Source organism: Rattus norvegicus, chromosome 14 (assembly GCF_021556685.1).
Source record: "Rattus norvegicus strain SHRSP/BbbUtx chromosome 14, alternate assembly SHRSP_T2T, whole genome shotgun sequence".
NCBI classification, from domain to species: domain Eukaryota; kingdom Metazoa; phylum Chordata; class Mammalia; order Rodentia; family Muridae; genus Rattus; species Rattus norvegicus.
The window spans coordinates 35,115,431-35,143,295 of record NC_141547.1 but is presented as its reverse complement, the minus strand read 5'-3'; the positions used below and the strand labels follow the sequence as shown (position 1 = coordinate 35,143,295).

At 44.5% G+C, this 27,865-nt stretch overlaps 1 protein-coding gene across 2 annotated transcripts in view; it reads left to right on the top strand.

Annotated features, from left to right (window-relative positions):
* Cwh43 (cell wall biogenesis 43 C-terminal homolog) overlaps positions 1–23,583 on the top strand; it is a 47,439-nt gene extending 23,856 nt beyond the window's left edge. Inside the window, exons 11-16 of one of the 2 annotated variants that reach the window (XM_087582986.1) lie at positions 207–342; positions 1,672–1,821; positions 3,994–4,138; positions 8,111–8,172; positions 11,406–11,561; positions 22,226–23,583. In XM_087582986.1, the coding sequence (XP_087439112.1) occupies positions 207–342; positions 1,672–1,821; positions 3,994–4,138; positions 8,111–8,172; positions 11,406–11,561; positions 22,226–22,304 (728 nt within the window). In that variant the 3' untranslated portion in view covers positions 22,305–23,583. 2 annotated transcript variants of the gene reach the window in all.
* The last annotated feature ends 4,282 nt before the right edge of the window (positions 23,584–27,865 follow it).

The window sequence follows — 27,865 nt, the reverse complement described above, 5'->3', positions numbered from 1 at the left end:
GCTGAGTATGGCGGTATACATCTGTAGCCCCAGCACTTGGGAGGTAGAGGTAGGAAAATCATGAGTTAAGAGGCCAGCCCTGACTACCAAACGAGCCCTTGCCTCAACCAAACAAAACAGTAATAAACCCATAAAGTTTCTGTTAATTGCTTTTTATACTGTTGCTTCCTTACCGGCTGCTTTTTGGTCCCCTTTCCTCCAAACAGGTGCAGATTTTATTACCATTTTGGAGAGTGACGCTTCTAAGCCCTATATGGGGAACAATGACTTAACCATGTGGCTGGGGGAGAAGTTGGGTTTCTATACAGACTTTGGGCCAAGCACCAGGGATCACACATGGGGGTGAGTGGAGCTTGGGGATTAATGCTAAGCAGAGGATAAGCTATGGCTTGGGCTGGGAAGTTGGCACTGTCCTGTGACTATGTCTCAGTGACCCAGTGACAGGGAGGAAGGGAAGTGCTAACATTATGCATAGCCATGAATTTTCACAGTGGATCCTGAGGGCTGGACATTACTGCTTCTTCACCCAGATCAGCTCCTCAAGGCTGGGGGCGGGGGGGGGGGTCACAATGCTGATCCTGTCTGATATTTTCAGGTAAGTTATAGTATAGTGTAAAAGACAAGAACACAGCTGGCCTTCCATAGCAGCTTCTTTACTCCTGAATTCAAACAATTTGAAACTAAACATATTTGAAAAAGTCTACAGTGTTTCAAAGAGCAGGGCTAGAGAGATGGCTAAGGCACCTACAGGCACTTGCTACACAATCATGAAGACCAGAGTTAAGATCCCACTATACACAGCAAACTCTGTAAATACCAGAACTCCAGTTCTGAGGGATCTGACTCCCTTTTTTGACCTCTGTGAGCACAGACAGGTGCACCCCCACCCCAATAAATAAATAAATGAGTCTTTAAAAAGTAGAAAGTTTCAAAAAAAGGTAAAACTTGAATTCGCCACTGATTATGGACTCTATTGAGTTCAAGTAAATGAACTAATGTATGGGCCTTAATTTAGATACTATAAGATAGCCCAGAGATGAATTAACACACTCAGGAAGATTGTATGTAAATGTAACATGATTTTGCATAGGACACTCATCTGAACTTGTGTGTTTTTATGGGAATCCTGGAATCTGTCCTCTGCAAAGACTGAAGGACAACTAGAAACATGTTCACAAAGAAATAAACCAGACAGTCTGAGACTGTGTTATGTGCTATGGGTGAAGAAAACAAGCTGCAGAGAGAGAGAGAGAGAGAGAGAGAGAGCGCGCACAGGTAGTGGGATAGTATGCTATGCGTGAAGAAAACAAGCTAGAGGGAGAGGGAGAGGGAGAGGGAGAGAGAGAGAGAGAAGTGGCTTGGGATATTGTTACAGTAACAACACAAGAAGTCAGGTGGGCTTTTCATTATATCAACACTGCTGTTTTTATGTCTCCAATGGCATTTGCTGCAAAGCACCTGGTACTGTGATTAACACAGCAGGATGGGCTGACTAGGAAGAGGCAATGGACTAGCATACAGACTTCCATAGACGTCTTCACCACACTCCTGCTCTGAGCGCCCCTCGGTGGATACCTGTCATGTGACCTGACTTTTTAATGCGCTTCCTTCGTCTCATCTCCTAGACAGGCTGAGAACCAGACTGCTCTGCTTTTTCTCTTTCTCCTACAGGATTATGGTTCTGTCTCGGTACCCGATTGTGAGATCGGAACATCACCTTCTTCCGTCACCAGAGGGCGAGATCGCACCAGCCATAACCATGACAGTTAACATCTCCGACAGACTGGTGGATTTTGTGGTGACACACTTCGGGAATCATGAGTGGGTTTCTTTGGATTACTTAATAGTTTACAGAAGCCAAGAAGTACTAGTAACCTATTACTTTGATTTTTTAAAAATGAAATAACCTTTCTTCCTATCTCAAAAAAACAAAAAACAAAACAAAACAAAAAAACAAAAAACAAAACAAAACAAAAAAACAAAAAACAAAAACAACAAAACAAAACAAACAAAAACCCCTTTAGATTATTGTCCCTATTGCTTGTGGTTTGTACGTTTGAGCCTTGATGGCCATACAAGGTCGTGACTGTGTCTTGAGTGGTAGCTCTCCATACATTCGTGGCGGCCATGTTTAATCTTCATGTTGTATGGGCAAAGTGCCACATTGTCATCCTTTTTGTAGAGACACTAGGTGGAGAGAAGTTAGATGATGTCCACCATCAGGTCACACAACTAGGAAGAATTCAGAACAAAACGGGCGCTCAGACATGCCTGGATCTACACATGAAACCAGACTACAGAAAACAACAGCAGCAGCAGCAACAACAACAACAACACACTCCCTGTCCTTACAGGGCCATTGGCATAAATAGCTGTACTGCTGGGATTCAAGGGCACTATGTGACATTCCCTTCTTTCCTCACATTTTCACAGTGATAGGTAGCACTGGCCGTCCAACACGTACACTCTGCTAGGTCCTGTCTTCCAATCTTCTTCAAGATCTCTCCAGTGCTCTCAGTTCCCATCGATCTTCCCCATCTCCTTTTGTCCCTGTAACACTCACCCTTCTTTCTAGGAAAATGCCTTTATTTGCCAACTACTCATTTACTCATGGGTCTATCCTTTGGACCCACTCGTGTCTATATAGTGCAAGGAATGAGATATCCCAGAGTCCTTTGCCTTCTGCTTTCTAGATGGATTTAGTCAACAAGAGGCACAAAGTTGGAAGGCAATAAAAGGAAGACACCTGAGAATTTCTTATCCCTTCTCTGGGCTTTTTTCTGGTATCGCTGGCAGCAGTTGAGCCTCTTCTGTGGCTGCAGTACCTAGATCACTTTCATGGAAGTCCCTGCATTAGCCCATCCCCCTCTAGCCAGTGCTGGCTTCCAACTGACCCTGTAGGGTCACTTCTGTCAGTTCTACTTCCAGTGGTAGAGACAGTGCTAGTGTCTCATTGCTGCCAACCTCAGATTGTATCTCTGCTCCCCGATTGGCTTTTCATCACACAAGTAACCAATCCCCTATATTAAATTCATGTTGTTTGAAGTTCCCAAGGTGTCTCTAGGTCATATCAAACATGATGTTCTTTTTTCTGGAACTGGAAGTCCCTTGAAAGAAAGCTTGCCTATTTATCTGTTTCATGCCTACAGTAATTAGTATATTAAAGGCAAGATACACAGCCAGTATTTGGGCAAGAGAGCAGAGGAGACATTCAGAAAATCTTCCATTGAAGTAACAATGTAGTTCCACAAGCCTGGGCTGTTTTATGAAGGTTACAACTCTCCCTCTTACGAGTGTCCCTGGGTCTTTTGCTTTGATATCCATTCTTTAGCTGTGATCCTGGTGACCCGGTCTCACATCACTGCCACACTTTCTCCATTTACTTGTGTATTAAATTCACTCACAATGTTGAGAGTAAACGTAGAGCCTTTGTGTGTGAAGGAAGTGTTCTGCCACTGAGCCGCGTCTCCGCACCTGCCATGATTTAATACTGAAAAAAGGTTGAACAGATTCTGTGTTTGGAAGAGAAACTTAAAGGTTTGATTTATTTATAACCATGTGCCTGTGTGTCCCTGTGAGTGGGGATGTGCACATGAGTGTGGGTGCCTGAGGAGGCCAGAAGAATGTAACAAATGCTTTGATGCTGACGTCACAGGTAGTTGTAGCTAGCCGACAGGGATGCGTGACATGACCAAATTCCATTCCAAGAACAGCAAGTCCTCTTAAGTGCTAAGCTATCTCTTCGGCCCTAAGAAGGATTTTTGAATGAACTTGACTCACTGGTTTCTAGAGAAAGGTTCTTCTTAGTCAAGCGTTTGTCAAGCCCAGTTTGAAGTGTGGTTCTATGTCTTGTTCATTGTAAAAATTCAGACCCTTTCCCAATAGAAATAGCTCTGGTTTTTACCGTTTGAGGATATTTTGAGGGAATTTGGTTACCTGCCTTTCTTTTGTTTTACACATGTCATGAAGAGACTCCTTTTGCATTTTTTTTAGAGATGACCTTGACAGGAAGCTACAGGCTATTGCAGTTTCAAAACTGCTGAAAAATTGTTCAAATCAAGTGATATTTTTGGGCTACATCACTTCAGAGCCTGGTTCCAGAGACTACACACAACTCACAAAACATGGCCATGTGAAGGTAACACAAGTTTAATATGACTTCTGATCTACTAAGTTAACTGCTTCTTTATTCCTACACAGTTAAAAAAAATCCAACCCTAAAACCTTGTATGTGTTTGTGTACATGTGTGTATCTTGCCCATGCACATGTGTATGCACATGTATGTGTTTGTGCATGTGTATATACATGTGTATGTTTGTGTGTGCATGTGTGTATTTTGTGCACTTACCCGCACATGTATGTGTGCATGTGTGTTTGTATGTGTGCATGTATGTATGCACATGCATGTGTGTGTTTGTGTGTACTTGCATGCACATGTGTGTGCATGCATATATGTGTATGTGTGTGTGTGCACGAGTGGGTGTATTTATGTGTGTGTGTAGTTGGAGATTTGAGTTTGACATCATGTGACCTCCATTCTTTTTCACATTAATTTGAGATCGGGTCTCTCACTGAACCTGGAGCTCATGGAATAGACCCTGGGATCTGCTTGCATCTGCTTTCCCAGGGCAAGAATTGCAAGTGTATACCAACTGTGCCCAGATTTTTATATGTGTGCTGGGGATCTGAACCCAGGTCTGTGTGGCAAGCCCCTTTCCAACTGAGTAACCCTCCCAGCACCCGGACAACTTCATGTATTCTCTGCTTTGTGAGTACAAAAAGCACTACACAGCCTACTGCTTCAAAACAGCAGGACACACACATCAGCGTGCTCACCCATCTGTGCTGTGGGCCGGGCTCAGTGGGGCAGCTCAGTTGTGCTCCATACAGGGCCAGTGAGTGGTGTCTTGGGTACTACACGGTTTCCTGTGTGGAGGACTCACAGGAGATGCTTTTGGCTCAAGACCATCACTCCTACTCCTGGGCTATTTGACTTCCTCCCTTATGGTGGCTGGGTTCTGGAGTGAGTAAACAAGGGGAGAGCCTGCACTGTCCTCTAGGACTTGCCCTTCTAAGTGGCACAGTGTGACCTCTGCTTTAATCATAATTCTTGTCACATTCACCTGAAGGATCATCAACCTCACTCCTTGATATGGGAAACATCAAAGACACCTAGGAAGGACACCACGGGCCTTCAGCTGTGATTGTAACTGTACTTAGAAAATGGAAACCGCCACGTGGGGAAAGTTAGCTCTATGGCTGTGAGTAAAAGCTGAAATGGAGAATCAGGAAGAGGGGCGTCCAGTCACATAGGGCCTTACCAATGATCCCAGATTAGCACTTACCTCTCTAGGTCTAAAACATTTCAATTCTTCAGGATAACCCGATGAAATCCAGCTCTTAGGAAATAATATACAAACCAAACCCCCAAGAGACTGATCCATGCACCAGAATATGACACAGATTAATGTATAGCGAGAACGCAGTTGTTGTGTTTGATTAGGGCTCAGTAGAGAGCTCTGTCCTTAGAGCACAGCATCGGAAAGTTGACAGAGAGCATGCCATAATGAGGGTTTTGGCAGGGGACAGACGCTCAGCTGGCAGCAGTAAGAAAGAGAAGCATGGTTCTCGGTCTCGAAGCCTTGGTGGAGAATCAGTCCTGATATGACACTCACTCTGTGTCGTCTGCCATGGCCTCTGTTGTTGCCCCGCCTCCCCCTATCCCCCAACATGGCCTCCTCTCCCCTGGTCTCCAGTCCTATGGTCCGATCATGTAAAACAGCATCTGTGTTCTATTGGGGAAGATAGAGAAAGAGCTAGAGGGAGGCCAAGGGTGAAGGCAGATCACCTCTGCACGCACACCCCAGAAGAGTGATCTTTGCTTTTCATTTCTCTGACTGGATTTCAGCCGTGCTCGTGCTTCAGTGGACAAGGACTGGAGGTAGAGCAATCCAATCTGATGGCTATGTACAGAGGGAGATGGATCTCTGGGAAAAGGGAAACAGGGGGAGATGAGTTGGGCTCAGTATTCATGGACGAGATAGAAGTATGGCCTCGTTTTCGTTGGGATGGTGACGTTTATTGCAGAGAAGAAAAACAGTATTGCAAAGAGGAGGAATTCAGCTGCGTTTAAAGCATGTGTGTGGTCTATCCAGAGGGCAGGATATAGAGATCTAGAATCCAGGAGCTTAATCAGGATTACAGAGAGGAATCAGTATCCAGGCAGTCCTTCAAGCCACTGGTGTGGGCAACCTTGCTAGAGACCTTTAAGAAGTTTGGGAGGACACTGCACTCTGTTGCTCTGGGTTGTATCACCACAGCGTACCTGGTTCTGGGTAGTCTGTGAAGAAGACATTTGCCTGCCTTATTGTTTTGGAGACTGGCATTATAAGATTAGGCAGCCCTAATCTATTCAGGCCGTCCCACTGCATCAGATGAAAGGTACTGGAAATGGCCCCAGGAAGAGAGGGGCAAGTACAGGGAGCAGCTTCATTTTATGACAGCTGGCTCATCTAGCTGCAACTGGCTCTGTGAGACCAGCATTAACCCCTCTGAAGGAGGTGACCCCTTGACTTAGCCAGTTTTGACAAGGTGCTGACCTACAGAATTTCCACACCTTAACATGGCCATAATGGAGTCCAGGCTTCCATTCCGTGAAACCCATGGGGCGTGGGGTGTGTGTTCAAATCACATTCGACTGATAGCTATTATGGGTTGGTGAAAGAGAGGGAGAGACAAGGAGAGACAGAGAGAGACAGAAACACAGAGACAGACAGACAGACAGACAGAAAAGAGAATGCACTAATTCTCAGGGAAGGGTCAGGAGAATCAAAGGGCAACCTAGGGCTTGAAATCACAGGTTTGTCAGTTCTCTGTGAGACGCAGCCTCCAAGTTGGCTTTTCATTTGCCCTCTGTTGGTTTCCCCGTATAATGGTTAAAGGCTGTTTTGATTGGTAATGGACTCTAATATTACTTTTCTTTGAGGATGTTCATTGACATGTAGAGGAATTTTAATCGTATATGCTTGGATGAATAGATTTTTCTCCTTAAGAAATGAGTAATTAACTTCTCTAGTCTTAAAATTTTACAACACTGTATAAAATTCTAATGAAGTAAAGTAACAGTTTAACAGATGTATAGCTGATTAGCTTTAGTATCTATGGCTAAATGACTAGATTGCTCTTTCCCAAGGCAAGCTGAACACTTCTTCTCTTATTTATTTGCTTTTACAGTTATTAAGCATTTAAGTTTAATTTCTGAGATTTATTTACACTCTCTTTTGTATACAAATGGAGCATAGAATGTAAATAATACGTAAGATTAGCATCCGGGTACACATCATGTAGCGAACAAAAATCATAAATCGTGTGTCATATTTGTAGTGATATAAAATGTATTTTAAGTTAGATTTTAATAGTTAAAATTTAGAGGTGGTAAAAAGTCAAATACAAATATATTATTTATAGGCTATTTAAAGAGAAGAAAGTGGCGATTTCTTCTTTCATCCACAAATCTCCATATTTATAGTTTTTCCAGTACATTATAGAAAAAAAAAAAACCCTTTCTCCTTTTCCGATGAAAAATGAGTCTGGTTTCAAGCCTTCAACATCAAAAGAGTCTTGATTGCTCCTGGATGAGTTTCTGTCTATGCTCTGATTTAGCAAACACAGAGCAAGCACCCACAGAACACCAGGCATCAAGTTAAGTACCAGGCAGCTGGAGATCTATTGATGGGATTCCCTTTGCACAGAGAGGCAAGGGAGAGCAAAGAAAGAAGTCAGGGCGTTTCTCATCCTTTGTGCTTTTTCCAAACAAGCTACTGAGGCATTGGGGTGCAGCTGGGGTGCAGAGCCTGGTGAGGACTGGGGTCTGATGTCAGGGCTCTCAGTTCTGCTGGGGCTGATGGATTTGGAGAGCTGCGGGAGGTGAGACTGGGGTGCAACTGCAGATTTACCCATCTTTCTAGTTCCCAGCATCCAGTGCAGCGACGGAGAGGGGCATGGGTTCATCTTTTTTTTTTTTTTCTTTCTTTCTTCTCTTTTTTGAGCAATTCAATTTCAAGCATTGTTTTCTATCTTTTAAGCATTCTCCTCTCTGCCCTTGAATAGGATATTGACAGCTCAGATCGAGACAGATGGTGTGAATATATCATGTATCGGGGCCTGATCAGGTGAGCACTGGCATTAAAAAAAAAATCTGTGAAGGCAAAGTGTCATGGATGCAATTATTTTTCACTGCTCTTTATAGATGTTGATTTTGTTGGTTACACGATTTAACAATGTTGGCCCTTAATAGTCTAAGAAGACAGAACTAGCTAAGCTAAGTTAGAGGTATCATAAGGGCCTTGCTGTTGGGGGGAGGGGGAGAGGCACGACTTTTCTCCTGGGCTCCCTCTGACCCAGGCGGTCACTCTCTTGCTAGTTCCTATGGCTCTGTGGCCATAGGAACTAGCACTAATCTCAGCGGCTCCATGCTGGCCCCCATGGTACTCTCTAACCTGGGCGGTCCATGAGCTGTTCCAGTGTGGCACTTTGCCATGCTCCTTTGTTTTCACTCACAGCTCCCTTAGTGGGTTGTTACCACGCCAGGCATACACATCCCAATTCCATGGCGGGCTTGGTGTGTCCGACCACCACACCTTCTTTTGAACTCAATTAAGTCGCCACATGAAAGAACGCACCACACAATATCCTCTGATCCAATTGATAAGATATAATGTGCCCATCTAGATAGCACAAAATCCTGTACACACCCATCCCTTAGAACCTTCATCTATGTGCAGAGAAGTATCTTAACATCTACCGCCATGTTCTCCCAGTTCTTTCTCTCCAGCTTCTCCCTCTCCTTCTAAAATCTCCGTTCCTGCCTCCCTTCCTTCTCATCCAATGACAGCCTCTTTTTATTTTGTCTGCCTTCACCTGCACCCTGTAAAGTATTAAACACAATGACGTATAACTCAGGCACTGTAAGAAAGGTACCATTGGGAGACGACCCTTCCAGATATAGGGAAAGAGACCCTAACACAAGAGCATTCTGTTTGAAGAGGGTGACACTAGGGATGCTGCAGTATGTGTTGGGCTTGAAAGGTGGATGAGTAGCAGGTGAACACTGTCACACTGCGAAGGGAGTAGATCTTGCAAGGATTTATGGACCTGTATTAAGGACTTTGATTAGGGACCTTACTGGTCCCTGGATGGCTCACCTGGTTGGCTCCTGTACTTACTGAAGGAAGTTCAGGAAACCACTTAGGGGCTATAAAGTTCATTCTGGTTACAACACTGGTTCGAAGACTCTAAGAGGCCCAGCCATTGCTCTCAGACAGCTGCCCAAGAGCTAGGCTAACTACTGCTTCAGTTTCCAAAGAGCTATGGTAGAAGATCATACTGCTTCATAAATCATTTCATACCTAAGATTGAGAACATTGAGAACATTGTCATTGAGAAGATTGTGTTCAAGTGTTAGTTTGTCACAGGATATCAGAATTCTAGAAAACAAGCTTTGGTGTAGACTGAGCTAGATATAACAGTTCCAAGTTGCACAAAGTGACTAGCCATCAGGACACAGTATGTTTATGATAAGTGGTGCTTCTCTGTGTGCATACAGGCATGCTTGCATGCCTGTGTGCATGTGTTACAGTGTGTCCATTGTCCTACCCTGGTTGCCCTGCAAGATAATACAGAGTGAGTGGGTGGTTTAAATAAAAGCCAGTCATATTCTCAAAGGTCTAGAACCTGTACAAACAAGCCAGCAGGGTTGGGGTCTGGTGAGGGCTCTCCCTTTGGGTGAGCTCATGGCTGACTTCTTGTCCAGGGCTCACATGGCCATTCCTTGGCATGTGCCTTCTGAGTGTTGGCTCTCAATCACCCAGCTCCTTACCCTTGCACTTAGTAGGTTTCATACTTTAACGACAATGGGAGCCTTCCTCTTCAGGGAACAATTTATGTAGTCGCAATTTCTTATCTTCAAGGGCTTCAGGAATAGCCTTGAAGGTCGCATCTGTGAAACAGGTTAACACTTTGATCTTGGAGATTCGCGAAATAAACAGCCCAGATTTGCTGGAGATAGTGCTTTGGAGTGACCCAGAGCCACAGTGCCCCAAGCTTAGCCCAAAGCCTTAACCTGTGACAGCTCAGATCCCCCATCTGACAGGGCCCCAGCTCTTGTCCCTCCCTTCGTCCCTTTGTCAGTGGTAATGTAGGCTACCTCCACCCACCCTGATTCTTTGTTTCTGTTTCTCTCTCGCAGGTCCCCCCACTCTGGCTGAAGCCCCCCTTTCTTTTACCTTTTCCCTAGCTTCTCCACTTCCACCTTCCCATGGCATGTGCTCTACCCAGCAGCCACCACAGATCTCTGCCTCACCCCCTCTGATGGATTCTATTCCCCCCTCTTCCTCTGGGATCCATCCTCACAGGTGTGTTGGAGGGAGGGTTCTGTTACCCACTTCCCTTCTATCCCAAGTCCATTGCCTTTCTTCCTTCAGTCCTGGTTGAGTCCCCAAACCCCACACACGTCTACCTCCGAGCCTTTACCTTTCTTGGCCTTTCCAGTACATTGGACTCCTTACTCCCCATCCTTTCCCACGGGATGTATCTATCACCGTCTGATGGATGTTCTACATACACACTTGTTTAATTTGCCCTCCAACCAGAACAAATGGTCACTGGGAGCAAGGACTTCATCTTACCTCCTGGCCACCCCCACAACCTAAAATGCTGCCGTGGAAAGTTCATCAAATCCATAAGCAATTGAACACAATGCAAATGCCCTTTCTGGAAGAGGCAGGATGTAAACGAATGAAAATGAAAAGTGGGTCATTCATTTTCCCATGTGAGAACTTCACTAAGAACTCTTCGGATAGTGTCTACAAAGTACTTTGACTTTTCCAGAGAGCCGGACACTGTAAGCCAAACAGGATGTGGAAATTTTTTTTGCAGACATACAAAGTCTTTGATTTTAGACTAGGAAATGTGCCTAGAAATATGCACGAGGTATTTGGATTTTGAAAAGGAGAAGGGAAAAAAATGTAAGCACGCACACTTGTCAGTCTGAAGAGATCCTGTTATTAACTCAAAGCATAATTATATGGGAAGCAGTTTGTGTAGACGAAACGTTCATCCAAGTACAGAAGTAAAGCAAGGTTGCTAAGTGGAGTTAATTAAATCTATGTACACATTCCTTATTCATTTATCATGTTATGAAAATAGTATTTCTGTTAATATTTAGGGTAATAAATCAAGTTAATTCTAGTCCTAATACTCGGAGTCAAGTTAGAAATGGGGAACTAGCTTAACTTAGAAGGTGCCAGCCATTAGCATTCACTGGGATTTGGTTGGGCCTTTGCTGTATTCATTAGAATATTTTTGTAATGAGACATTTTAGAAACCATTTCTAATTCTACTGCAGGTTGGGTTATGCAAGGATTTCTCATGCTGAACTGAGTGACTCTGAGATTCAGATGGCCAAATTCAGGATTCCAGATGATCCCTTCAATTACAGAGACAACCAGAGAGTCGTCATAGACCACAGAGGAGTTCCCAAGAACATTCATTTCAACCCGAGGTGAGTGGGTGCGTGAGTGCCTGTTTACTATAGACAGCAGATACAAGCTACCATATGTCCTCATGGAGACCAGGTATCCCCTCATACGTGCTCAAGATTGTGGTGGACTCTGGAGGCTCATTTCAAGAGAAGGAAGCCATGGTGAAGACTATAACCCATGGGTTGAAGTTATGGTTTTGGCTTTCTGTAATAAAATGTATTATAGCCCTAGCCACAGGGAAAAAATGTCACCCACTAACTACCACCACCATCATTGTCACCATCACCTCAACTGCTATCACCATCAACATCACCACTATCATCATCATCACCACCATCATTAACACGACCACGGCATTTTGAGTGCTCTCTTGTCTCAGCTCTGTGCTAGACTCTTTATGTGTTACCTCAGATTAATTCACGGGGTTGTTAACTGCTGTAACCAATATTTTATTGAGGAGGAAGTTCGGGCTGAGGGATATGATTGCATTAGGCTTGAGTGACTAGTCAGTGACAGAGCTACTGAGGAGGAAGGAAGCCCATTAGCACCACAGGGATGCTGCGATTTCTCGCTGGCTGAACCTTCCATTCAGCCCGAGAGCGTTTGAAAATGGCACTGCTAAGTCTTGCCCCAAATCCGCTCATTGGGACTCCCTGTGATGATGCTTGGTTTGGGGACTTAAAAAAAGTTCTTCCCAGGCAATTCTCACCGAGACTGTGAAGTGTGGGCGGTTCTCTAACGCGCAGGTGTCCTCCCAGGAAAAGAGCTATTGAGTTTCATTTTGCTTAGTTTTTAACGGTGGTTGTCTAAGACATCTGTTTGTAGCCAAGCATATGATTTGACGCTCGTGCTCTTTTCTCTGCCACAGTGGCTGGTGAGACAGGACTTCCATGTCAACCCCGATGCTGAGCGAGTCCTAGACATTACCATCACTCGCCATTTCTACTTTACTAGCTCATAGCTGCAACAGGTTTCACTTTGTCAGGGATAGAAGTACACTTCAATCCTTTTCGTCAGGGATAAAAGTACTTCCTTGTATTTCCTGGAGACAACTGGACCACAGTGTAGTGATTAATACAAGGGAAAACCCAGCCTTTGTTGCTGTGTTTCTCACCTGCTAGGTATACATGGGGTGGTGGGGTCAGCCTCTGTATTCTTGCCAGAGAAAAGAGGGACTGCACATCATTAGCCTGATCATTCCCATGAACATGTATCACGTTCAGAACATGAGTCTATGTTAGAGTTTCAATTGTTACTATGAGACCCACAATCAAAAGCAAGTTGGGGAGGAAAGGGTTTATCTGACTTATGCTTCTACATCACTGTTCATCATCAGAGGGAATCAAAGCAGAACAGGAGCCGGGAGGCAGGAGCTGAGGCAGAGGCTTGCTCTCCATCCATTGTTAAGTTAGCTTCCTCCCTCCTTTTCTCCTTCCCTCCCTCCCTCCCTCCCTTCCTCCCTTGCTTGCTTCCTTTCTTCCTTTCCTTCTTCCTTCTTCCTTCCTTCCTTCCTTCCTTCTTCCTTCCTTCCTTTCCTTCTTTCTTTCTTTAACTTTTTATTGATTCTTTGTGAGTTTCACAGCATGCATCCCAGTCCAGCTCATCTCCCTGTCCTCTCATGTCTTCTCTTGGCCTTTGCAGTCTCCCTGCCTTTGCAAACACACATGCACACACACACACACACACACACACACACACACACACACACACACACACACACACACACCCCACCACCACTACCACCACCACCACCACCAAAACCAAAACCAAAACCAAAAACCAAAGCATAGAAAACATCTCACTTGGGTTTGGTCCTCAGCTCCAGAAAGAAAAAAAAAAAAAGAAAGAAAACATCTCACTGTGGAAGCTGTAGTATGTCACAGTGTGTCCCACAGTGCACCCCTCTGTCCACACATCTTCACTTACAAAAGTCCATTGCAGTGAGTCATTGGTCTGGTTAGAGATATCTGTCTTCTGTGACACTATCAATATTGGGTCCTCCTACCCAGCTTCCTCCTTGTTATCCTGCCCACACCCTGTGTCATGGAGATCCTGTAGTTTTGATTGGCAGGACTGACCCGTCCATGCATCCAGACTGTTCAGAGATGACATGGATTTTGGGGTGGGCTAACGCAGAGCTGGATCTGGGCCTAGGTGGTGTCTGTCCCTTACATGCACTACCAGGGTGAGGTTTTCAGCACTGATCCGGCTAGGCCACCCAGTGCTGCTATCAGAAGGAGGCAGGGTCAGCTCTCCTGCTCTCTGGGTCAGTTCATTCACTCACACACCTCCAGAGCTGCTGGGTCACACGCTTCTCCCAAGTGCTGCCGCCTGTGAGGGGCAGGACCAGCTCTACCATTCTTACAGTTCTCACACTCTCAGACTCGCTCACCTATGCCTTGGCCATCAGGGCCAGCTCCACTGTGTTGCCCAGGTGAGGTGCAGGGCCTGCTCTCCAACTACAGTTAGTGAAGGGGCAGGGCCAGCTCTTCTGCTCCCAAGCCATCTGGGGGACAGCTCTCCCATGCTCTCACCCCAGGGCTCACCTGCACCCCCTCTACCATGGCCAACACTGCTGTGCTGCCCAGGAGAGATGCAGGGTCCACTCCCCTCTGTGCTGCAGCCACCAAGGGCCAGGGCCAGCTCACCTGCTCTTGTGACCCCAGGGCCAGCAATCCTAACTGCTGTAGGTGACTACAGCCAAGCCTGCTTTCTCATAGAACCCAGGACCACCAGTCCAGCAGTGGCCCCCACTACAGTGGGTTGGGTCCTCCCACTTGAATTACTAATTAAGAAAATGCCCTAAAGGCTTGCTTGCAACCCAATCTTGTGGAGGCATTTTCTCAATTGAGGCTCCCCTCTCTCAAATGACTCTAGTTCATATCAAGTTGATATAAAACTAGGCAGCACAGAGACCACCTTTTTGCTGAATGGGATGACTTCTTAAATGGAAAAGCAAACTTTTGGGCAGAAAAGATTTTCTTCCTTTTTTACTCTTCATATACTAAGACTGTGGCAAGAGCCCAAAATGCTATTTTTAGTGAACCACAACTGCTGATTGAGGCAAGACAGCTGAGGCCGAGCTACGTCCATTTTCCTGTTCTGTTACAAGAACGATGAAGGTGATGGGGGAGGCCCGCTCAGGATTAAGGCATACTCTCTCGGAAGTCTTGAATATTCTCTGCATCATCATTAACTTTAGTCACTGCCTAAGAGCAGATTACTTGCCCCGTACAATTGAAATCGCATCCTTCGGCTGGCGTCTCCTGCCAGTCAGCCACAGGCAACCACTGTTACTCTGCTCCCTGCTTCTGCAAGTGTAAGTTTAAAAAGCTCTACCTGAGAGAACACACTCTCGCTTGCAGGCTCTCCCTCTCCCCCGGCTTCTTTCTCCTGAGAATCAAACATGGTTTGGCACAATCCAGACTTAGCACTTAGCCAGCACTCAGTCACAAGCCACATCTCAGGTCCTTGTTTTGTTTTTAAATTTTTCTTTGAAATAGGGTCCACACTGTGTAGCTCAGAATGACCTTGAACTTACTGTCTAATTCAGGCTGGTTTTGAACAGCTCGAGTCCCCTGTCTCTGTTTCCCAGGTGGTGAGGTGACGTGTTCTGATTAGTTCACTGGTCCTAGTTTATCCGTGGTGCAGCAGAAGACAGCCTTTCCTTTGTTTCGAGGGCTGAATAATATTCCTGAGTGTGTGGACCCAGGTCAGCCTTGGGCATGTTGTTCCTAATTCCTCAGGAGCTGACCTTGATTTTTTAGGTATTTTTGCACTAGCCTAGAGTTCACTAGGCTAACCTGGCTAACCTGGTTAGCGCTTTTCCCATCTGCCTGTCTTTGTCTCTCCAGCGCCGGATGGCAAGAGCATGCATGCCACCGCACCTGACTTTAAAAATGAGGGTCCTAGGAATCAAACTCAGATCTCCATGGTACTCAGCAAGCGTTTTATTGACTGAGCTATCTCCCCATTTAAAAGCTATCTCCTTTTAAATCCAACTCTTAAGTTAGCATACAAAGTGATAGGTTTCATCATGGCATTTAAAAACATATATATCATTATATTCTTACTCATTCTTTCCCCCACTGCCATCTTCCAACTCTCCTTCCCCTGGACAGTGTGATAAGAGTTCTGTCACACGGACTTATTAATTACTGTCTCTTCCCTACCTCTTCACCCTCCTTATGTCTCTTCCCCCCTCATGCTCCCCTTTATAACTTTCATTACACACATGCACACACACATGTACACACACGCATGCACAAGCATGCACACACATACAGATGCACATGCCATGGGCATGCACAGGAACATGCGTGCTCACACAGATGAACACACACATACATATATAGACACACACACACATGCACACACATACAGGTGCTCACGGCATGTGCACAGTCACAAATATGCACACACATACATAGACGCGCTGCTCGCACACGCACATTTCAGTCTGTATTTCACATATTAAGCATGGGGTAAGGGGTTGGGGATTTAGCTCAGCGGTAGAGCGCTTGCCTAGCAAGCGCAAGGCCCTGGGTTCGGTCCCCAACTCCGAAAAAAAAGAAAAAAAAAAAAGAAAAAAAAGCAAAAAAAAAAAAAAAAAAAGCATGGGTATCTGTCCTTTCTGCAACTGGCTTATTGTGTTTAATGTAACGATTTCCTGTTGCGTCTACTTTTTGAAGGCATGATTTCAGTTTTTCTCTGACTGAGGAAAACTCCATTGCGTGTATAGACCACAGGTTGACAGACACTGAGGGAGGTTCCATTCCCTAACTAAGGTGACTAGAGAAGTAACATGCATGCATTGCAGGGACTGCAGTGCCATGTCCGTTTACATATAGTCTTGTGGGTATGTACCCAGGAGAGCTGTAGATGGGTCAATGGCAGTTCCAGGTTTCGCCTCTGAAAGCCTCCACGGTGGCTGATCTCCACGGTGGCTCTACACATGTGCACCGCCCGCAGAGCAGAAGTATCCTTCTCTCCCCCGTCTTCACCAGCAGCTACAGGCATTTACTTTCCTGACAGGAATCATCCTGCTTGCAGTAAGCTGGACTCTCCAGCAGTTTTAACTTTCATTTCCCATATGATTAAGGGTATTGAGTACTTTTTTCAAATATTTTATTGGCTTTCTGTGTTCTTTTGAGAACCGTCTATTCATTTAATTAGCTCAATTTATTGGTTGGATGATTTTTGATATTTATTTGATGCAGTTCTTCCATGTATTCAAGACACTAATTACCTGACTGATGAACAGCTGGCAAAGGTTTTTTGTTTTGTTTTGTTTTTTTAGTTCTGGAGGTTTCCTCTGTATCCCAGCAATGGTTTCGTTGGCTTCACAGAACAGTCGAGTTTTATACAGTGCTGCTGGCCAGTTCTGGTTATTTTCTGTGCTGCTGGAGTCCTGTCAGGAAGCCCTCTCCCTGCCTGCCTCTTCAAGTGCTTCACTTAGATTTTACTTATGTTTCAAAGGTGCAGACTTACATCCTGGTCTCCAGCCAGTTCTGAATTGCTTCTGGAGCAGAAGGAGGCCCTAGTTTCTCATTCTTCCACATGTGGAAATTCAGTTTTTCTGAATCACTCGTTAAAGAAACTACCTTTCAACAACCAGTATGTGCTGTCCCTTGATCTTAGCCATTCTGATGGGTATGAGGTAGAATCTCGGAGTTGTCTTGATTTGCATTTCCCTGATGACTAAGGTCATTTCTTTAAGTGCTTCTCAGCCATTAGAGATTCCTGTCTTGAGAATTCTCTGTTTAGCTCTGTGCCCCGTTTTTAGAATCGGGATACTTGGGTTGTGGGTGTCTAACTTTTGAGTTCTTTGTAAGTTTTAGATATTAGTCCTCTGTCAGATGTAGGGTTGGTGAAGCTCTTTTCATTGTCATTTTGTCCTATTGAAGATCTTTTCCCAATCCGCAGGCTGTCACTTTGTCTTAGTGATGGTGTCCTTTGCCTTATAGAAGCTTTTCAGTAGAAGTGCTCCCAGCCTCTGGGGGTGGAGTTTCCTTTCTTAGTGCATGTCCCTGCTTGAACAGGGCTTCCTGTAACATGTACCTTTGGCTTGCCCACATCTGTTTCCTTCCCCGCTTTCTACACAGACCCCTCCTCACTTTGAGGCTACACCCAGGTAAATTCAAGCTTTCTGCTTTGTCTGTGGTCGTCCCTCGTTGTCAGGGTGGCTTAGCTTTAAACTCTAAGTTCCTTGCCAGATGACACCAACCTCCACCCCTCCCGATCATACAGGGTAGGGCGGTAGGAGTCTTCTCCACTGCTGACCGTCTAGATGTTGAGAGGAGACACCGTCTCACCAAAACCTCCAATTGGTTTTGAGGTTTTTGTGAGCACGAGGGGAAGATTACTAATTCTCTTTTTACTGGGACCACCTGCTTCCTTCCTGCTTGGAGTTTCTGTTTTTCCTCTCTCCAGTGGAAGCCACACAGAACTGGGTTGCACAAGGCTAGCTTCCTATTATTGCCGGTGCCACCACCGATCTTTCTCTCATTGCATTTTAGCTGTTCTGTCAGTACCCTTGTGAATTTCCAAAGCTCTTCCTCTCTTTGGTAAACTATACTCACCACCCCCCACTCCAGCCTTTCTTTCTTTCCTTCCCCTATTCTCTTCCCTTCCTCTCTCGGGATCTATATCCCAGCTTCACTCGATAGACAAAGATGACCTTGGCCCCCTGATTGTTCTGCACCCGTCCTCATTGCTGTAGTCACAGGTCCACGCTAAGTGTGTGCAGTGCTGGTACTGAACTCGAGGCTTCCTGTATGCAAGGCAGGCACTACCAATGGAGCTACAGCCCCAGCCCCAGCCTGAGCACAGTCTTTCTTATGCTGTCGCTTCCCTTTACCAGGTCATAGAGAGGCAGCAGCAGTCGGCCATCTTACAAGATCATCTTCTTCCTTGTGATTCTACCTGTGTTTCCTTGGTTAATGACCGGTAGCATTTCCCCAATATAACTGTCAGCTGTTAATTAAACACTTTTTGTTTGTTTTTTGAGAAAAGTCTACTTAGCTCATGTGGTTTTTTTTTGTTGTTGTTGTTTTTGTTTTTTGTTTTTTTTTTTTTTTTTGGTCAGGTTTTCTTACTACAAATTTCTGACCTAATAAAATGTGTTTATGTTAAGGGTTCTCCTTCTCCTCCTCCTCCTCCCCTTCCTCCTCCTCCTCCTCCCCCTCCTCCTCCCCTTCCTCCTCCTCCTCCTCCTCCTTTTTCCAAGTTCTTGGTAGAGTTTGAAGCAGGCCAGCATTAACATTTCTTTACATGTTGCATAGAGGCCACCAACACCACCATGTCTTGAACTAAGTTTTGGGGGCAGGGTCGACAACTGACTCCGTCTTCTGCCTCATTGCTAAGCTGTTTACACTTTATGTTTCTTCAAAATCTAGTCCTGGTGGTTGCATGTTTCTGTGAATGAATCCATTTCCAGGTTATCCAGTTTGCTGGTGTATAATTGCTCATGGTAGACTCTGGTGGTCTGCATTTCTGTGATACCTTTCACTCATGGTTTTATTGGGGTTTCTCTTTATTTAATAATAAAGCGTGGCTAAAGGTTTACCAGTTTTAAAATTTTTTCAAGAGGCTGACCCTCACTCTCTTTGATCTTCTGTTTTTCTATCTTTTCACTATTTTGCTCCCATATTTTTTAATTTCTCACATCATCTCTGGTTTGTTTGTTTGTTTGTTTTTGGTTTTTTTTTCCTCTTGATTACTACAGCATAAAGTTTAGCTCTTTACATCTTTCCTCCTGAATTCAGACAGGTTTTGCCACAGACTTCTCTCTTAAAACCAGTCTTACTAGTTTTGGTATGTTGTATTTTTCTTTAAATGCACATCAATATTTATTTTTTCTTTTTTTATTACTTTTCTGAGTCATTGGTTATTTGTGAGTATGTTGTTTTAATTCATATATATATGTATATATATATATATTTATGTGTATTATGCAATTTTTTCTCCGGACACCGATTTTCAGTTTCATGCTACTATGTTTAGAAAAGATAGTTGATATGGTTCAAGTGTTCTTAAATTTATTTAGATAGACTGCTCTGTGGCCTAACAAAGGATCCATTCTGGGGAATGTTTCATGTGTGAATTGGAATGTGTTTAGTCTGCTCCTGTACTATTCTGTATATCTGTCGAGTTCATTTTGCAGAGTTGTGTGAGCTCCATCCTGCACGTGTTGTTGACTTCTTCTTCTATTGATGCCGTCCTTTGGGGTCTCCCCTTAGATACTTATGTGCTTTGATGTAAAGTGTGCATATAATCACAATTACATTCCATTGATGAGCTGAGTCCTTTATTATTATATAATGACCTTCTTCGTCTCCTGTGACAGTTTTTGACTTATCATCTATTTTCTCTGCTATGAACATAGCCATCTTGTTCTCTCTTAGTTGCCATTTGAATGGAGTATCTTTGCAGCCATTTGATTTCAGGTTGTGAAAGCTATTAACACTAAATTGAATTGTATGGGCAGCCTAAAGTTGGATCTAAACAATCAATCAAACAAACAAACAATCAAAATTCATTTAACTTTGACCTGTTTCATGAGTGGAGAATTTAATCCATTTATACTTAAAGTAGTTGAAGAAAAGACCTTACAGAATTTCCATTAAACAATCATTTTTGATGGCTTTGAGTTTCTTTTATTGTATTCTTCCTTTCCTGATGTCTTCCTTTTTGACTTGATTTATCCTTCGAGGATTTTCTTTGTAGTTACAAGAGACTTATACAAAACATTACATAACTCTACGAAGATCATATCTCCCCCTTCCCCCCTCCCTGCCCTCCTCTCCCTTCTATCCTACATCACTCCCCCCTGCCAAATTTCCAAATTTGTTCTCTCTCTCTCTCTCCTCACTGAGCCCGTTTGGTGTCTGTATGTGTATGGGTAGGTAGATGAAGAAAGATAACCTCTCAGGGATTGGAATCCTGAAGAGAACTTATTTTCCCTCCCCCGGAAGCCATCAACTAACACCAAAGACCTTTGAAAACACTACACAGAAACATACTACTGTAGAAGCTTTCTAATATAGAGTTTAAACAGACCATGATGGGATAAAACCTCCCCGAGACACCATGGGCTATCACATCAGAAGCCCAGCGTCAGGTATGGGTTTATCCTTTTGAGTGGTTGGTCAGTAGAGTTGGTGGTCCTGTAGCCCACCCTAGCCCAAACGCCACAGGCTTTTGCCATTGCTCTTGGTTACTGTTAATAATCTGATGTAAGACATCACATACCCGAGTCATGGGATATGTAGTGACCTAGGAGCCTCATCTCTACGGACAAGCTGTCACTGTGCCAGAGGTTCTATTTATATCACAGTAATCTTACACGCCTGTGACCACTGTGACCTATGATAATGACTAGTCTGACCATTTGTACAGTAGTGTGTGAATGATATGGAAGCAACCATTTTATTGACGAAGCAATTCCTGTATGTTGTGTTTCGTACATCTGTTAATAAATGACTGGGTGAGGTATATGTCTTTCTAGTACTTTTATCATGCACCTGGATTCTTCAACTTGTGTCAAGTTATTTTTGTACGTGGGTAGTTGTGTGAACTGATGTTTCTGTGAGGGTGTGAGCACGGAAAGCCTCAGTTTGTCACCTCACTGACCTCACACACAATATATACAATATATATTGCATTTATATACCATGCAATAATGCCAATCTAGTGAATGTAAGGAAAAAAGTATAAAATGATCTATCTCTACACACACACACACACACACACACACACACACACACACACACACACACGTATCCTATTTGTGACTCTGGTGTTACTCATCCACCTAGTATGACATGAACTTCCTTCCACAATAATTTTTTTGAAATTTTCATGATTGCATTCATTGACGGATGCATTCCATTTTAGATCATCAGTTTAAGTTGATCTTGCACATTGATTCTCTCATTATTACGGAAAATCTCCCAGGAGCGCTTTCTTACATCCTTGGACACGTTCCTTCTTCCTTTGTGAGGGTTTAGTTGTAGATAAAGAGCAACAGAATCAAGGTCCTGTACATTTTTACTGTTTCTCCACTATCACCCTGACACAGTGAAGTAAACAGACTCCTGCCATCTACACCACATCATGGCTGCCCATAAAGAAAAGCAAGTCCATGGTCTCATATGCTGTGCTCCTAGCTCTTGGTACTTGGTATTACATCATATTGACCAGTAGTCATATTGATTAGTAATCTTCAGGGAAGCAAAGGGAATTTGCAACACATAAGCGCTTTAGGGTAAGTTGGAAGCTCTGAGCCGAGGCAGATTTTATATAGATGCAAATAAACATGGATAAGCCTTCAGGCACCTTGATCCCTTTGCCTGTAAGGTAGGTAGTACTCAAAGCCTAGAGAGAAATCTCACACATTTCCCAGCAGGATTATCAACTAATGATCCCTGAACACTTGTGCTTTTGAAATGATCTGTCACCAGGAAGGAGCTTGGGAGTGAAAATTTCCACCCACCTTTCCCATAAACCCTTTGTAATTTCTGTTTCACTAAATTCTTCACTCGGTATTTTATGCATGGCTTTAACCAATACTCATGTGTGATAAGATTTGAAAAGTACGGTAGCTTATGATTGACGTGTTCCATAAGAACACCTTATTCACCTTTCTGAATAGTTTTCCATGTCTGTTCTTTTCTTTTCTTAGATTTGGCTCCTACAAAGAAGGACACAATCACGAGAACAACCATCATTTTCACATGAATACACCCAAGTACTTCGTGTGAACCATTTTAGACAAGAAGTCATCATCGAATGGAGAAATATGTAACAGCCCAAATTAGAGTTTAATGAAAATGGGAGAATACACGTGAAGAATCTCAGGAGTTAAAAAAAAAAGAAACAAAAGAAAAAGAAAAAGATGACATCATGCAATGAGACTCCCATAAATTGTAAGCTATGCTGCTTAATAAAGGCATCCCTCTGATGTACTTTTGTTTAGAAACAGAAGTGCGATTCTATAAGAAAGCTGAGCTCAGGCCTGGAGCTGGAGCTTGGTGGTAAAGGGGTTGCCTCGTGTGCGTGGGGCCCTAGTTTCAGTTCCCAGCACTGCCAGAAATAAAGCGGAGAGGACACAGGAAAAAAGAAACCACTGACTTGTGATTATTTCAACAACATTTGGGCTGGGGAAGATGGTTCCTCGGGTAAGTAACTTGCTGTGCAAGCATCAAGACCTTGTCTTGAGTTTGGGTCACCAGCACCTCTGTGAAATACCAGTTGTGGCAGCATTCCTCCATAACTCCAGTGTTGGGAGGTGACAGAAACAGGTCCTGGGGGTCAGTAACCAGCTCATCTAACCAGTCAGTGAGTGCCAAGCTCAGTGACAGACTTGTCTCGAAAAATAAAGTGGACTGTGATAGAGGAAAACACTTGATGTTAACGTCTGGCTTCCACATGTACAGAACACGCATGCACACACATACACGTGACACACATGTACACGTGCACACATCCTACTGGTATAAATAAAATAATTTTATTTCTATCAGTAATCCTGGAGAAAGACAATATGAATGAAATTATTTCTGCAGTGTTTTCAGACACACTGTCCAGCACACACAGTCAAAGACGCTGAGCCAAAACCACCATCCATAGAAGCAACAGACGTGAAAAGCAGACCTACCTAACAAAGCTTCAAGTACGGGGTTTATCAGATGCAGCCTCCAGAGTAAATGCAATTTCCAGGTTTAAGGAGAAGCCAAGTTGGAACATTTTGGCAAGAAACTAAAAGTGTGAAGACTTACCTAACAGATTGGAAAAAGAGAAAAATAAATTCTAGAACTCTAAAAAAAATTTACAACTGAAATAAAAAAAATTCACTGAAATGATTTAACATCAGAAAAAAAACAAAGAGTTGGAGGAAAGTTGTGACCTGGAAGATAGGTCAGAAAACAAAAACAAAATCCCACTGATCCATGAGTTGGAAAGACGTAAGGACAAAACTCAAACGCACTGTACACAGACATCACTGTTATCTCTACAAATACACATACTGTTGACGCCATTGATACTTTAAATGGCAGTGTGCTCTGTTCAAATCAAGTACCCATCTCCAGCTACACGTAGTGTTACGTAATCTTTTTTGATTCATGCCTCTTACCCCAGTGCCTCGAACCACCCTGGCTTCACTGATGTTGTCCGTTGCTCGACTCCAGGATAAAAGAATGGCCCTGGTAGTTTGGGCGTATGCGTGGGGGAGAGGTGTGGCTAACCAGTTTCTCTTTACAGCCCAGGCAGTGCATTGTAGTGGAGATGGAGAGTCCAGCCTATGGTCAGTGGTGGGGCTGCCATCTTGATAACCGATGGTAGATGCTTTAGAGATAATGGTACCGTGATTGAGCTCATTAAAGACTGTTGTAATCTGTGAGCTCAGCACAATGGCATGTGGTCTCAGCAAGTCATCTATAGAGATTAAATGACTTCTATGGAAATCTGCGGGCCTCTTGGTAATACTAACACCAGAGCCAGTGTTCTGTGGTTGAGTCCAGGATCATGAGCTGTTCTGGGACCTAACTCCTTCCCTATGTAGAGAAGGACAGCATGCAAATCACTCCTGTTAAAACACTATATAAATATTTCTCCAGTATTTTTCCATAACAGAAACTTCCTAATAATATCTCTGTGAACACTTTCTAATGTTTTTTGGAACTTATCCACTTTCTTTTTTCTTACAAAGTGCTGCTGGCTGACAAGACATTATGGTTGGTTTTATATTTTTCTTAAATTTAAGATGAGAATAACACTTGTTTCTCTCTCTCTCTCTCTCTCTCTCTCTCTCTCTCTCTCTGTGTGTGTGTGTGTGTGTGTGTGTCTGTCTGTCTGTCTCTCTCCTGTTCCCATTTATTTTCGATGTGCTACTTTTAAGCTTCTATTTTTTTTCCTATTGAAATATAACACTGGCACATCTTTATGGAGTGGACTCCCATAGCTTGACACAGGACGGCTATGTATGACAAACTAACCAGGGTGTAAAGCACTTCTGTAGCCTTGGATATCAGTCAGTTTTATGTGCCAGGAATTTTCTATACAGCAGCCATTTGGAAATGATCATGGATTAGTTTAACCAGTATCTACAGTGCCGTGCTATAGAGACCCAGACGTGCACTTCAGTGCCTTCTACGTGGCTACATTCTGCTTCTCCCACACTTCCCAGTCTCTAGTGCCCACGACTCTGCTTCCTCCTTCTACATGATTGAAGTTACAATTTTTATTAAATTATTCTTGGACAATTCATACATGCAAATACTGAAGTCTAGTTACTCTCTCCTTCCCACTCCCACCCCTCTCTTCCCACCCCCACCCCTCTCTTCCCACTCCCACCCCTCTCTTCCCACCCCTCTCTTCCCAACCCCACCCCTCTCTTCCCACTCCCACCCCTCTCTTCCCATTCCCACCCCTCTCTTCCCACCCCCACCCCTCTCTTCCCACCCCCACCCCTCTCTTCCCACCCCCACCCCTCTCTTCCCACCCCTCTCTTCCCACCCCTCTCTTCCCACCCCTCTCTTCCCAACCCCACCCCTCTCTTCCCACCCCCACCCCTCTCTTCCCACCCCTCTCTTCCCAACCCCACCCCTCTCTTCCCAACCCCACCCCTCTCTTCCCACCCCCACCCCTCTCTTCCCACCCCTCTCTTCCCACCCCTCTCTTCCCACCCCTCTCTTCCCAACCCCACCCCTCTCTTCCCACCCCCACCCCTCTCTTCCCACCCCCACCCCTCTCTTCCCACCCCTCTCTTCCCACCCCTCTCTTCCCACCCCTCTCTTCCCACCCCTCTCTTCCCACTCCCACCCCTCTCTTCCCAACCCCACCCCTCTCTTCCCACCCCCACCCCTCTCTTCCCACCCCTCTCTTCCCACTCCCACCCCTCTCTTCCCAACCCCACCCCTCTCTTCCCACCCCCACCCCTCTCTTCCCACCCCTCTCTTCCCAACCCCACCCCTCTCTTCCCAACCCCACCCCTCTCTTCCCACCCCCACCCCTCTCTTCCCACCCCTCTCTTCCCACCCCTCTCTTCCCACCCCTCTCTTCCCACCCCCACCCCTCTCTTCCCACCCCACCCCTCTCTTCCCACCCCTCTCTTCCCACCCCTCTCTTCCCACCCCTCTCTTCCCACCCCTCTCTTCCCACTCCCACCCCTCTCTTCCCAACCCCACCCCTCTCTTCCCACCCCCACCCCTCTCTTCCCACCCCTCTCTTCCCACCCCTCTCTTCCCACCCCCACCCCTCTCTTCCCACCCCCACCCCTCTCTTCCCACCCCTCTCTTCCCACCCCTCTCTTCCCACCCCTCTCTTCCCACTCCTCACCCCTCTCTTCCCACTCCCACCCCTCTCTCTTCCCACCCCCACCCCTCTCTTCCCACCCCTCTCTTCCCAACCCCACCCCTCTCTTCCCACCCCTCTCTTCCCACCCCTCTCTTCCCACCCCTCTCTTCCGACCCCACACTATCCCTTTCTAATGTTCATGATTATCCATTTTGTTACACACGTAGCTTAACCAGGGCCATCTGTGACACTGGACTATGATGTTAAATTAAAGAGAAGGGGCTTATCTGCAATACACGGCAATAATGAATTTATCTTGTCTTAATCATTTGGGCCAGTAGCCTTACTTGTCCATAGAATTTTTTCTTCTTCTTGTGACTTCAAGTTTAACTGTGCCTAAAAATATGAGATGGAAAACTTCAGAACTAAACATAGATGTAAAATTGGATGGTGTTCCGAGTCGTGTGGTAAACCGCATCTCTGCCTAGCGCATGCGTTCACACTGTATATGCTACTCACCCTTTACTCAGAAGCTGCCTTGATGATCAGATCCACTGTCTCAGAAACACGGTGTATTTGTGTGAGCACTTCCTGAAATCTTTAAAGTTTTATTTATTTGTGGAGAGGGGTACGAATGCCACGGCTCACATATGGAGGTCAGAGGACAATTTGTGGGAGTTGGGTCTTGTCTAGTTGGATCTACTACGCAGATCCAGGGAATAAAAGTCAGGTCATCATGTGCATCTGACCACTGAACCATCCCATCGACCTACGAATTTTGTTTTCATAATGTTACCAAAGAGCAAGAGGAGGGCTGCTGGCAATGTAGATATGTTAAAGAGAAAAGTGTTTCCCTTAAGGGAAGGGGGGAACACACCACAAAATACTTTCAAGGAGACTGCATATACTTAATTTGTTATTGTACTATACTGTGGTAATATTATTCTGTTTTACTTTTGGTTATTTTTATGAAATCACTGTGCTTGACTTAGAAATTAATATCTATATAAGAGATAATAGGTATGTAGGTATAGACTAAGACATGATAGATAGATAGATAGATAGATAGATAGATAGATAGATAGATAGATAGATAGATAGACACACAGAGTTTGGTACTATTTGGGGGGTCAGGCATCTGCTGAAGGTCTTGGGATATATATCACTTATAAGTAAGGATAAGGGGGAGCCTGTGCTATCTACTGTGATTCCCATGGGTTTGGACAGTATTTGATTACTATGATTACAGCTTTCTACACTCTAATATCAATGCCATTTAATGTGTCTATTCTCTCTTATAGAATTAGTCTGTATTCAGGAGCTTTTAAGAGTGAATGCCTTTAGTTCCCTTCAATTCATGAGCTGCAAAATAATTAAAGACCCTGGAGGACACTTGGAGCTAGCTGTGGGGGTGTACACCTGACACCCAGCGCCAGGGAGTCCGAGGCAAGAGAATTCTGAGTTTGAGGTTAGCCTGGGTTACAGAGTAAGTCCCAGGTTAGCCTCCATCTTGGGCTAGACACTGAAATGCACTCCCAAAATAAACATCAAAATAAAAAAGAAACAATTAAGAAAAAATGGGAGGCACCTAGCCAAGCATTGACTTGAGACAAATAATCAGACATGTTCAATACAGTCCTCTGCACTCAGTTTCTAGGTGAAATAGGCAAATCTTTAGAAAATATTCCCACAACACCCCTTCCAAAGGGCTGGAAGGGAAACAGAAGCCTGAGAATTCAGCTCTTTTTTTTTTCCCGAGGTGAGAAAACAGAATCTTGAGGCTTGAGGCAACTTGTGCAAAGACAAGACTGGTGATAGAAATTAGGACATCTGGTCTAGCTTTCCATCCTCTACATACACACACACACACACACACACACACACACACACACACACACACACACAGAGAGAGAGAGAGAGAGAGAGAGAGAGAGAGAGAGAGAGAGAGAATATATTATATATATGTATATATATACATATACAAAAGAACATCAGAGAAAGTATTTTCAGGGCAACTGTGAGGCCT